The sequence below is a fragment of the Sus scrofa genome, chromosome 12 (assembly GCF_054392235.1).
Source record: "Sus scrofa isolate SSC_HxYL_T2T_F1_AM1 chromosome 12, Sscrofa_HxYL_maternal_Yorkshire_Landrace_v2.0, whole genome shotgun sequence".
NCBI lineage: Eukaryota > Metazoa > Chordata > Mammalia > Artiodactyla > Suidae > Sus > Sus scrofa.
The window spans coordinates 42,476,826-42,488,732 of NC_139394.1; the positions used below are offsets into that span (position 1 = coordinate 42,476,826).

An 11,907-nucleotide genomic window follows, 5' to 3' on the forward strand; every position below is an offset into this window, starting at 1 on the left:
ACACAAAGCACCTTAAATTCAGAGGTTCATATTGAACTAGAAGAATGAAAATAAAACTTGGCAGAGTCAAGGATTCCCTGATAAGTAATTACTCAGCGTGTAGAGAACTGGGAGCAGAAGGCTGCACTGAGAGCTCACCACACTGTGGGCCATGTAAGTGCCTGTTCCTTATCTCGTTTCCAACAATAAAGTCACTCTGGCATTACAGTTTACTGCTTTCACAAGCTGTCCGAGTACTGAAGGAGAGAGTCTCTTAGGAGTAGCATTTGGCTGCCATTTAAAAGGTTGAGTCAGTAGTTCAGTAAACACATGTGCTTAAGTTAGAGCTTTATGTCTGTGTGTTGATAATACTTGGTGGGCAGCAAACAAGCAGCAGGACAGTCGATAGCTCTGTGCAGTGGGGATGGAATGAATTTTATGGACTTTGTACCACTTAATCAGATTTCATGTGGTCAGAAGCTTAGTGAGATTTAATTTTTGTAGTCAGTGGCATTTTTTTGGATCCACCTCCTGAGTTGTCTGTTCAAATCAAAATGTATAGGGATTGAGGCAGAGATAAAATGAGTCATTTCTTTCTGACCCTTGTTTGCTTCCATCCTGAAATCCATAGAAAATGAGCAAGGGTCTCCCACCACCCTTGGCTCTGAGCCCGATCCCCTCTCCACGTTCTGTTGCAGTTAGAGATCCCTAAATTAAGCAAGGGTTGGTTTTGTTTTGCTTCGGTCTTTGTGCTTACAACCAAACACAGGAGTGCTTGTTGAATGAATAAACCAGCCACGATGACTGCTTATTCAGCAGAGAAGTTTTCTCTTTGGAAGGATGGCTATATGAAGAATGCAGAAGTGAGGCAGTTTTCAGTGCTTTGATGGAATATCCTTAGCGGTTCTACTTTGAACAGAACCAACAACTTAAGAGACAAAAGGGAAAACTGAGTAAAGGCAGTTTAGAAGCACACCCCCTGGCCTGATACTGGTCTGGTTGCTGTCCAAGCTAGGTTTCAACTCTGACTCGGTAGTTATTTTGCAAAATGAAGAGGTTAATAGGTACTATCTCATGTGGTTTTGTGCATATTAATATATTTAAAGTGCTTAAAAGTGCCTGTCACACGGTAAGCTCTGAATAAATGTTAGCTATCGCTTTAATCTTTGCTACACTTGGAGATGTATTTGCTCCACTGGGAGTGGGAGGGCTTAGGGAAGTTGGAGACTGGGCTCTTAGGGATACAGTTCCCTCAGTACATGTGTACTTGGGGGTGTTTCCTTTTTTTTTTTTTAATTTTATTATTTTTTAGTTATCTCCCCAATATAATTTTTTTTTCTACTGTACAGCATGGTGACCCAGTTACACATACATGTATACATTCTATTTTCGCACATTATCATACTCCCTCATAAGTGACTGGACATAGTTCCCAGTGCTACACAGCAGGATCTCATTGCTAATCCATTGTGTTTGCATTTTTCAGCAAGTTTTCCTTGTTTAGTAAGGGCCGAGGGATCAGATAGGGTTGGAAGTCTCTCCCAAGGTCACTCAGCGTTGATAGGTGAGATACAGCCTTTTCTGGGCTAAATCCTTCCTATTAGCCACCGGCTGGTTTAGGTGGGTGTTGGAGTCATTTTATTTGCCCTTAATTTCTCTTCTTGGTTTTAGAGGTCAGGAACTGGGAAAACAGAGCAGGAAGCAAGAGTACGTGCGTTCTAGGGCCTGGTGCAATCCTCGGTAAACCTCATCACCCTACCGCAAAGGGTGAGAGAGGTCACCAGACTAGCCGGACTGCAAATTTCCACGCCCCTCAGGCCAGGCCCCGCCCCGCCTGCGGGAAGCGGTTTCCTGGAAGGGGCGGGGCAGGAAGGGGCGGGGCTGCGCCCGCGCGGCTGGTTCAGGGGTGGGGCGGCCAGGCGGCGGTCGTTCTACGGGCGGGATGTGGCCGATTGCCGAGGGTCGGAGGGTGGAGCCGGGGGCGGAGGCCAGTGGGAGTGGCAGCAGCTCCCGGCGGAGCTACGACGGGACCAGGCTGGCGGCGGGTTCCGCGTTGGTGACCAGAGAGCGGCCGGGCCCCAGTGACGTGGGGCGGAGCTCCGCGATCCAAGTGCCCAGCTCCCCGAGCGAGGTGGGAGGGCGGCTCGGGACCCTGACCTGGGCTGGCATGGAGCGGTGGCGTGGCCGACTGGCACTGGTGACAGGAGCCTCGGGGGGCATCGGCGCGGCCGTGGCCCGGGCCCTGGTCCAGCACGGACTGAAGGTGGTGGGTTGTGCCCGCACCGTGGGCAACATCGAGGTAAGCCCCAGATGGGGAGCGAGTCGCCCTCTGGGCCCAGCGTCTTTTCCGCTGGGCCAGGGTCCAGGTCGGGGGTGGGGAGTGGCCGGAGCTAGACTGTCATGCTGCCTTCACTTGCCGGCCACCTCAGGGCCACTTGCAGCGGGCTCAGAAGCTGGCGAAATGGATGATGCCTAATAGGGGAGGCTTTTTGGATCTCTCGCGGCAGGACTCCATCTTCGCTTTTTAAAGTCCCCTCTTTTAAGGAACCTTTTCTCCTGACAGCCTCTACTCGGTATAACAAATCTCTGACTCCCTGCCATCTTTTTCCTTCTCCTCTACCTGCCTGCGGAGGTTGGCTGAAGAAAGAAACCAGAGGTCAGAGGCTAGCTAGGCAGCCAGGGAGAAGCAAAGAAAGCTTTCTGGCCTTAGTGGCTAAGTTGGCTCCTGGATTGCTTCCTCTGCGCTTCAGATCTAGTCCACAAAGCCAAGCCAGGTGGCTAGCCAGCCAGATGAGCAGAAGTTAGAGGTTTTTTTGATCTTATTCATTTTTCACCTAGGACTGAGGAAGGAGTGGAGCTTTTCTGAAGAGGCTCAGCCCCCTGCCCCTTCCCCCCCTCCCCCAAATGTGAAGGTTAACCCCTACCCAATGCACATTAGGAATGAATGGGATATCCTTAGGTAGACCCTTCTTCAATTTCACTGTCCTAGATAGGACTGAATAGGTGAAATAGGGCACTGAACATGTGAGTTCAGAGGGGATAAAGCAATGTGGAACTGAAACTTGTGGTTTTCCTCTTAACACGGGTTGGGAGCCCCAAGAGTTGTGAGCAATAAGAGTTCAGACCAAAATGAAACAAAGCAGAGAAGAAGAAGGCGAGAAATCTCCATCGGAGGATCACTTTGGATTTGCCCTTGGCAAGACCTCCTCTCAGGGTGTGGGCTGGGGCTTAGCTTCATCGCCACCTTTGCTCAAAGTCCCTGGGCAGGGAGAGGCCTGGGTGGGGGGAGAGTGGGAAGGTGTACAGGAAGGAGGACTGTCCCCTCCCCTGCTGCTGACCAAAGGTACACTTTATAGCCTCCTAGATAGTCCCAAGGTCACCTGGCTGTGCCCCACTCTGCCCCTCCCTTTCTCCTATTCTGAGGTGCTCAGGGCCCAGCTCCCCATTTAGAGGATCAGGCCAGGGATTAGACCCCTGGCTTCCCTAATGCTTAAGCCACTCTTGCCTTCTCTTCCTGCTCCCCTATCCCACACTAGCCGGGAAAGGGGTCCCTGAGCCCAAGATGATCCCCAGGCCGATCACTCAGCCCCAGGATGACTCCTTTAATGAGGGGAGAAAGCCTCTGCTGTGAGGGGACTGACTTGATTTCAGGTCATTTTTGAGGAGAGAGGGTGGACAGGTGGGGACACTGCCATGAGAAGGCAGTGACAGGGAGAAGTGTACTCTCAGTCCCTCCATTCTGGCTCTCCTGCAGGGCTTTGAATCTGGAGGAGGAAGGGAGACATTGCATGCCAGGGGAGGGAAGAATTCCAGGCTTCCTCGCCCACAGCCTGCTTTTTTCTTAATTGGTTGAATCATTCATTCATTGATTTCCTGAGATGGTCATGAGTCGGTGAAATCCAGTGAAGGGGGCCTTCTGAGTCCCAGAGGACCCCCTCTTAAACTCTTGGAAAATTAAAGCAGAGAATTTCCTGGGTCACCTAATCCAGCTTGGTTTGGGGGGAAGGAAGGAGTTCCAGGGCAGCTGGCCAGGCTGGCCTTCCCCTAGGGGCACCCTGCACCCGCCAGCCCCCTCCCTCGCACACATGTACAAAGGGACCTTCGCGAGGCTCAGGTGCCCAGTCACTGGCCTCCAAGGCTACCACGTAGTTTGTTCCTGCTTCTAAATAGCAGCCTCCCTCAAGCCCTCTCCCAGGAGCCCTGTTTTCTCAGATCTCTCTCTGGGATCCTCAGTGTCTTGAGGGCCCTGGTAATGCACATGGGCTGCCCAGTGTCTCCTGCCACCTGACTTGGCTCATGGTCTCCAGAGAGACTTTGGGCCGGAAAATGGTGCATCATGGGTCAGAGAGAAAGACTCTGTCCCAACTTCCTGACCCTTTCTATGGTGGGGCAACGGGAGATTGGCAGGTGTGCTCCACTGAAAAGCAGGTGTGAGGCCCTTGAGCCAACTGGTGGCAATTTGTGAAGGGAGTGCGATAGTCTAGGTCAAAACCCTTCTGGGAGAGATAGGATGGGGTGATGGGAGAGAAGAGGATTGAGGCCATGATGTAACCAGCTCAGTGACTCAGCACTGGTGGAAGAAGCTTGGGGTGGGGTGAGGCTTGCGTCTCACCTAAGCTCAGAGGTGGGGTTCTTGTTGGGAGAGAGTCAGAGAAGAGAGATCACTCCATTCCCGGGACCCCTGGGCCCCTTCCCTGACCCACGCGGAGCCCCAGCCCTTCTTCCTTCTTAGAACTGAAGACTTTGACCAAAGAGGACAAGCTTTGGGGATGGGCAGTCCCCACATCTTGGTAGCCACAAGGTGGCCGCCAAAGCCAGGAGTTCTATGAGCGGTGACCTTGGAGGGAAGTTTCTCTGGGTGGGGAGGTGTGGAAGGAGCGGTTCACCCCAGTTAGACCCCTGTTGGGTTCCATAGGAGCTGGCCGCCGAGTGTAAGAGTGCAGGCTACCCCGGGACTTTGATCCCCTACAAATGTGACCTGTCCAATGAGGAGGACATCCTCTCCATGTTCTCGGCCATCCGCTCTCAACACAGCGGTGTAGACATCTGCATCAACAACGCGGGCTTGGCCCGGCCCGACAGCCTGCTCTCAGGCAGCACCAGCGGTTGGAAGGACATGTTCAATGTAAGGGCTGCAGGCCTGGGGCGGGGGGTGGGAACAGAGTGGGGAGCCCGAGGATTGTGAACCTCGGTGGGGTGGGGTGGGGTCGGGGGTGGCGGCTGGGGACAGACATCTCGGGAGAGGGGCCTTCGGGTTCCTACCAGAGGGCGCGTAACTATGCCATTCTTCTTTCCTTTGAGCCCTTGGGGGCAGTTCTTAAAGTCTAGGCTGCTTTCCTTCTCTTGGAGGAGAGATGGGCTGGGGAGAGAACTGTTGTCTGTTGAGGGTCCCCAAGTGGCAGCACTGTCCTGAGTGTTTGGGAACATGGTCTTATGGGAAGAAAAGGGAGCGAGAGACGGGACAGGATGATCTTGCTCAGCCGCTGCCAGTAACTGAGTGGCTTCAGGCGGGGAGTTAACTCTCTGAGCTTCTGTCTTGTCATGTTTAATTGGGATGAGCACACCTAGTCCATCAGTACCTGGGGTCACAAACTCCAGCATCCCCTGGGGCCAGGTCAGTACATAAATGAGTGAGGTGGTTCACATGCGAAAGTTCATGGCCATGCGCAGGGTCGGAGGGGTGGGGGGGTGGCCACCACTGCAGCGTAGGCCCAGTGTGGCCAGATCTTAAGGCTTCTCTGAGAGCAGCGGGGAGGCTAGATTTTCATGTGGGGCCCTACCCCTCCCGTTCTCCAGAGCTTCAGCTCCAAGAGGGCAAGATTTTTGTCTCTGTTAGAGCCTCAGTCTGCTATCAATAGGTATTTGATAATGTCCATACTTATTTTTTGAATGAATGAAACCTTCCAATACATGTTGGAAAGGGATTTGAAAATGTTTTTGAAACCACGTGGGGCCCACACAGCCTTCAGGACGTGGGTTTTCAACTTCTGGACTGTATCACGGAGCGGTATGAGGGTATGAAAATGTTCTGGGAGTTCCCTTCATGGCGCTGTGGAAATAAATCCAACTAGGAACCGTGAAGTTGCGGGTTCGAACCCTGGTCTCACTCAGTGGGTTAAGGATCCAGCGTTGCCTTGAGCTGTGGTGTAGGTCGCAGCCGCAGCTTGGATCTGGCGTTGCTGTGGTGTAGACCAGCAGCTGTAGCTCTGATTCGACCCCTAGCCTGGGAACCTCCGTATGCCACAGGTGAGGCCCTAGGGAAAAAAAAAAAAAAGAAGAAAGAAAGAAAAGAAAATATTCTGAGAAGTCAAAAGCACAGTGTGTAATCAGGATGCTTCTTTCCCTGCAATCCTTTTCACATCTGCTCACAAGAGATTTAGCACCGACAGGTGCTTGCCCCGGAAGTGAACAGTGAACATAGAAACAATGAACGGGGGAATGAAGCACTGCCCTTTGCCCTCGGAAATACTTCCGGGAGATCCGAGTGGTGGTCCTTAGCTGCAGTCAGCGGGTCTCAACCTGGAGACCTCAGCTTGCCCATCTGTAAAGTGAGGCACATGTAAGAAACCCTTAAGACCCTTTTTCAGCTTGAACATTAGGTAATTCTGATAGGATCAGCTTCTGAGGCATCTTCTCCACTCCCGCCCCTGATCCCCAGACCTAGGAGATCTGTTTATCCTACTTTTTTTTTTTTTTCTTTTCTTTTCTTTTTATGGCCACACCTGCAGCATATGGAGGTTCCCAGGCTAGGGGTCGAATTGGAGCTGCAGCTACCAGCCTACGCCACAGCTGCAGCAACATGGGATCTGAGCCACGACTGCGACCTACACCACAGCTCACGGCAACGCCAGATCCCCGATCCACTGAACGAGGCCAGGGATCGAACCCTCATCCTCCTGGACACTGTGTCGGGTTCTTAACCCCATGAGCCACAATGGGAGCTCCTATTTCTCCTAGTTGATCCATCTGTCCCCAGGAGCTGAGTTCTCTGCCCCACAAACCCACATTGTTAAGAGGACCAGCAGCAGGACAGGAAACCTCCTGTGTCCTTCTGCCGTGAACACTGCAGCGGGCAGGTTCACACCGAGGGTGTTCTGTCCCGATGCCTGGCAGTGACACCGATAAAGCGAAACATCTAATCTCCTGGCTGGTCTCCTCTCTTCCCCGGAGGAGAGACATGCAGACCTGCTGAAAGCTTTATCTCAGCTGCTCCCTAAGGGGTGGGGCTGGACTGGAGCTTTAGAGCAGAGACACTTCTTCAGGCCGGGGCTCTGGGGTCACCTCTGCCAGAGCAAGCAGGAGTGGGCGGGGCCAGGGGAGGCAGGAAGCCCCCCTGCCTTTAGGAGGTCCCTTGCCATCCTTCAGACACCCTGTAAAGAGTTGCTGTGCCTCATCTTTAGAGCTGGAACAGAGGTCAAAGGAAGACGTGGCAGGGCAGAGGTCAGGCCTTCTCTCCACTGCAGGGGAGGAGACAGAAATCGCAGAGAGTAGCTGGGTAAGGTGAGGGGAGGCTAGGGTCTGTGCTTGAAGGAAGGGATTTTTTTTTTTTTTTAAAGGCATTTTAGGCTGTTTAGGAGAAAGCAGGGCCAGTGACTCTGTCCCAGAGAAAAGTAGGGCATTTGGGGAAGAAAAGAAGACGGTTCCTTAAGGCAGAGCTTCTACTGTTTGCAGAAGAGATCCAGGAAGGGCTCCCGGGTCCTGGGTGGGTTTGTGGGGTTCCTGTTCCTACTTGCAGGAACTTGGGGGCGTCACCCAGGGAGCCGAGCTGCCTCTGCCGTCACCTGGGCCTGGTCGCTTTACGGGAGGGGCACCTCATCTTTGGTCTCTGGTAGGACCTGGACCCTGTTGGGGATGCCCCCCCCCACCCCCACCCCTGGGTGCTCTGTGGCTCCATCGTCTGCTCAGATGGGCCCAAGCTGCAGACACCCCATTGCTCCCCCCGCCCGCAGGTGAACGTGCTGGCCCTCAGCATCTGCACCCGGGAAGCCTACCAGTCCATGAGGGAGCGCAAGGTGGATGATGGGCACATCATTAACATCAACAGGTGAGGCAGGTGCTCGAGGGCCGGAGCTCCGCTTGGATCCCCATGCACCCTCCCCGCTGGGGGATCTGCTGCGGTTCATTTGCCTCTTTGGTTTGGTTTGGTTTGATTTTCTGCTTTTTAGTGCCACGCCCGGTGGCATATGGAAGGTCCCAGGCTAGGGGTCTCATGGGAGCTGCAGCTGCCAGCCTACACCACAGCCACAGCAACACAGGGTCCGAGCCTCGTCTGCGACCTACACCACAGCTCATGGCAACTGGGGATCCTTAACCCACTGAGCAGAGCCCTCATGGATACTAGTTGGGTTTGTTTCCACTGAGCCCCAGTGGGAACCCCCCATTTGCCCTCTCTGGAGCTCAGCTTCCTTGGTGGTAAAATGAGGATTTAACACCCAGTTAATACTCACATGGCTCCATCAGGGTGAGGGGAAGAGGAGTATGTGTCAAATGCCACCCCTCACTGTGGAAGGACTAGCTCAGCCCCTTCTCTCTCTCTCTCTCTCTTTTCTTTTTTTTTTTTTTTTTTTGTCTTTTTGCCATTTCTCAGGCCGCTCCCACGGCATATGGAGGTTCCCAGGCTAGGGGTCCAATCAGAGCTGTAGCCACCGGCCTACGCCAGAGCCACAGCAACGCGGGATCCGAGCCGTGTCTGCGACCTACACCACAGCTCACGGCAACGCCGGATCTTTAACCCACTGAGCAAGGCCAGGGATCGAACCTGCAACCTCATGGGTCCTAGTCGGATTCATTAACCACTGCGCCACAACGGGAACTCCTCAGCCCCTTCTCTTTGAAGCCTGGGGGCTCTCCTGGGACTGAGGTTCTCCATCCCTCAGGCCGTGGCATGAACCTCACCTCCTGGCACAAAGACCACACAGTCTCTGTCCCAGAGGAGCCCCCAGAGATGTGACCTCTGCTCCCACAGATCTCCCAGTAGAACATCAGTGAACACAGATGAAATCGAGAGAGCTACCAGCCCGCAGGAACTGGAGAGTGAATTCTGTGGTCGGCGATGGGAGGACTTCTAGGAAGAGTAGGGCTCACGGGAGCTGCTTGAATTACAGAAGCTAGATTAGTTGCTGTGACGATGGCCGCTGGAGGCCCCGTTTAGAAGGCATCTGGGGGAGTTCCCATTGTGGATTTGCAGGTTAGGAACCTGACTAGGAACCATGAGGTTGTGGGTTCAGTCCCTGGCCTTGCTCAGTGGGTTAAGGATCCAGCATTGCCGTGAGCTGTGGTGTAGGTCAAAGACACTGCTCGGATCCTGTGTTGCTGTGGCTCTGGCGTAACTAGCAGCTGTAGCTCTGATTAGACCCCTAGCCTGGGGACCTCCATATGTCATGGGTGTGGCCCTAAAAAGCAAAAAAAGAAAAAAGAAAAAGAAAGAGAAGCCATCTGGGGGTGGGGTTGACTAGTACAGCAGGAGACACCACTTCACTCTCGTCTCTCCCCTTCCTTCCCTCTCCCCAGCATGTCTGGCCACCGAGTGGTACCCCAGTCCGTGGCCCATTTCTATAGTGCTACCAAGTATGCCGTCACTGCGCTGACAGAGGGCCTGAGGCAAGAGCTTCGGGAGGCCCAGACCCACATCCGAGCCACGGTGAGGCTTGGCCTGGGCCCGCTGGGAACAAGGAGGCTCAGGCCCTCCTCACTGCCCGGGGAGCCCATGGCCCTGGTGTGCTGCCTAGAGCTGGGGGTGCACTGGGCACCGATCTCCTGGGCTCTGCTGCTACTTCGTGGCCCTGCTCAGTACCTGAGTTCCTGCATTTCTCTGACCCTCACGTGTGAGGGAGGGGGCCAACCTGAAAGGAACAGGGCGGGGTGAGACGGAGCGTGGGAAAAAGCAGGGGATGGTGGGAAACCGCGGCTGGAAAGCGGGACCCTGGGCTCTTCCCTTGAAGGCTGCATGACCTTGGGTGACTTGCTCAGCCTCCCCAAGCTTCAGTCTCCTCATCTGTAAAATGGGGATGTTAACACCTATGAGGTCATGAGGTTTTAAGGGACACCACTTTGTAGAACAGTTACCTGGCTCATGGCGTTGGCTCCGTAGATGGTAGGAATCCTTCTGATCCTCCCCAGGGGCAGCCTTGGAGGGAGGAGGTGGCTGCTGGACATCAGGCAGCCATCACTGTGACGCTGGGACCCTGTAGCCTCCACCCCTCTCCTGCAACCTCCCCAAGACCCGGCCTCTGTTGGAGGTTCCGGTCCTGAGCAGGCTCTCTCTGTTGGCCCAGTGCATCTCTCCAGGAGTCGTGGAGACACAGTTCGCCTTCAAACTCCATGACAAGAACCCTGAGAAGGCAGCTGCCGCCTATGAACAAATGAAGGTGGGGCCCAGTGAAGCCACTCGTTCCCTAAGCGAGGGCAGGGGGAGGCGTGGCCTTTAGCCAGTCCAGCGCCCCTCCTGGAAGGTGGGGATGGGAGTGGGGATGCTGGAGCGGAGCTCAGCGGCGGGAGGGAACCTGGATCCATTCTGTCCGCCTCTCACCCCTTTCCCCCGGTGCTCCCAGTGTCTCAAAGCTGAGGATGTGGCCGAGGCTGTCATCTATGTCCTCAGCACCCCACCACACGTCCAGGTGAGTCTGACCTTGGCTGTCCACCCGCCTGGAGGAGCCCAGCCATCCCCAGACGAGGAGAGCAGGGAGGCCTTCGGGGGTGGGGGGAGCATCCTGGCTTCCTCAAGCCTCGTGTCTTCCGCAGATCGGGGACATCCAGATGAGGCCCACGGAGCAGGTGACCTAGTCTCCCGAGAGGAGCTCTTCCTGCCCTCACCGCCCCTCACGGCTCGGCACTCGCCTCTGGGTTTTAGGTGTTGATTTCGGGACTCTTGGATTCTATGTCCTTTCCCCACCCCCACCAGGGGCTAGAAAACTTGCTTGAGGTTTTTATATAATCTTGTCAAATGGGCTGGGGAAGGGAGGTGGTGTCCCTGATTGTTTGACCTGCTGACTTATTCTTGGTCCCCTTCTTGGGCTCCTTGGTCTTTGCTGTCTCTGGTTTCTCCCCTTGGATTGAAGCAAGGGATGGATCCCCAAGTGGGGCTTTTCTCTGTCGCCTTGACCCCATCCCCTGGCCCTCGGGGATGAGCTGGCAGAGGGAAGCCCTCGCCTTCCATCCGAATGGTAATCGGGGCTCCCGGGTTCCTCCTCTCCCTGTCCCACTGCCCCCACCACTGCTTCTCTCCCCACCCCCCACCCCCCCAGTTCTCCAGCCCAATTTTGGCTTCTCAGTCCCTGGTGGGGTCCTCTCTCCACTCGGACTTTGGCAGCGGAATACCAGGGCCTGCCTCCTGAGTGGGTTTCACTGTGATCATTAAAAAAGAAAAATCGCAACAAGCTACCTTGGCTTCAGAAGTATCTCTCAGTTCTTCCCCCTTCCTGTGATCAGGAATGCTTGTGTCTCAGAGTTTCTTCTAGGACAGTGGGAAGGTGGGTGGGTTGGGGGCATCACCCCTGGAGTGTGGGTTACCTTTGGACTGAGTGTTGAAAATGGGTAGGAGTGCCTTCCTCAGTGGGTTAAGGATCTGGCGTTGCCGTGAGCTGCGGTGCAGGCCACAGACGCGAATCGGATCTGGCATGGCTGTGGCCTGGGCCAGCAGCTACAGCTCTGATTCAGCCTCTAGCCTGGGAACTTTCATATGCCCTGGGTGCAGCCCTAAAAAAAAAAAGAAAGCAAGAAAGAAAATAGGTAGGAGTTCGCTAGCCAGAAAAGAAAACAACAGAGTATGCTAGGCTGGAGGGCCAGGAAAAGCATGCAGCGTGGTGGGAACAGCAAAGAACATAGTGCAGGAGTCAGGTGAGACTGAAAGGTAGCTCCTGCCTGGATTCCTGGAGGTCTGAGTGCCGAGCCAGAAGTGGCCCAAGGGCATCCCTTGGCTTATCAGCAGGT

At 54.5% G+C, this 11,907-nt stretch overlaps 1 protein-coding gene across 3 annotated transcripts; it reads left to right on the top strand.

Moving 5' to 3' along the window:
- The first annotated feature begins 1,876 nt into the window (after positions 1-1,876).
- On the top strand, positions 1,877-11,358 carry DHRS11 (dehydrogenase/reductase 11). 3 transcript variants are annotated; one of them, XM_084982695.1, is made up of 7 exons: positions 1,877-2,278; positions 4,895-5,104; positions 7,929-8,023; positions 9,490-9,619; positions 10,254-10,346; positions 10,530-10,595; positions 10,703-11,358. In XM_084982695.1, exons 1-7 carry the CDS (start codon positions 1,922-1,924, stop codon positions 10,736-10,738), a joined length of 987 nt encoding a protein of 328 aa, XP_084838821.1. In that variant the 5' UTR covers positions 1,877-1,921; the 3' UTR covers positions 10,739-11,358. The 3 variants fall into 3 exon arrangements, with proteins under 3 accessions (XP_084838821.1, XP_084838822.1, NP_001231461.1); NM_001244532.1 differs by having other exon boundaries at positions 2,013-2,278; positions 10,720-11,358; XM_084982696.1 differs by lacking the exon at positions 4,895-5,104 and having other exon boundaries at positions 10,720-11,358.
- Positions 11,359-11,907: the final 549 nt, after the last annotated feature.

What these genes read in the sequence shown, in the direction of transcription:
- DHRS11 (XM_084982695.1), top strand. Translation starts at nt 1,922, where the DNA reads ATGTGGCCGATTGCCGAGGGTCGGAGGGTGGAGCCGGGGGCGGAGGCC. An exon ending in CACATCATTAACATCAACAG is followed by an intron (nt 8,024 to 9,489) that starts GTGAGGCAGGTG and finishes CCCTCTCCCCAG; the next exon opens with CATGTCTGGCCACCGAGTGG. An exon ending in CCGCCTATGAACAAATGAAG is followed by an intron (nt 10,347 to 10,529) that starts GTGGGGCCCAGT and finishes CGGTGCTCCCAG; the next exon opens with TGTCTCAAAGCTGAGGATGT.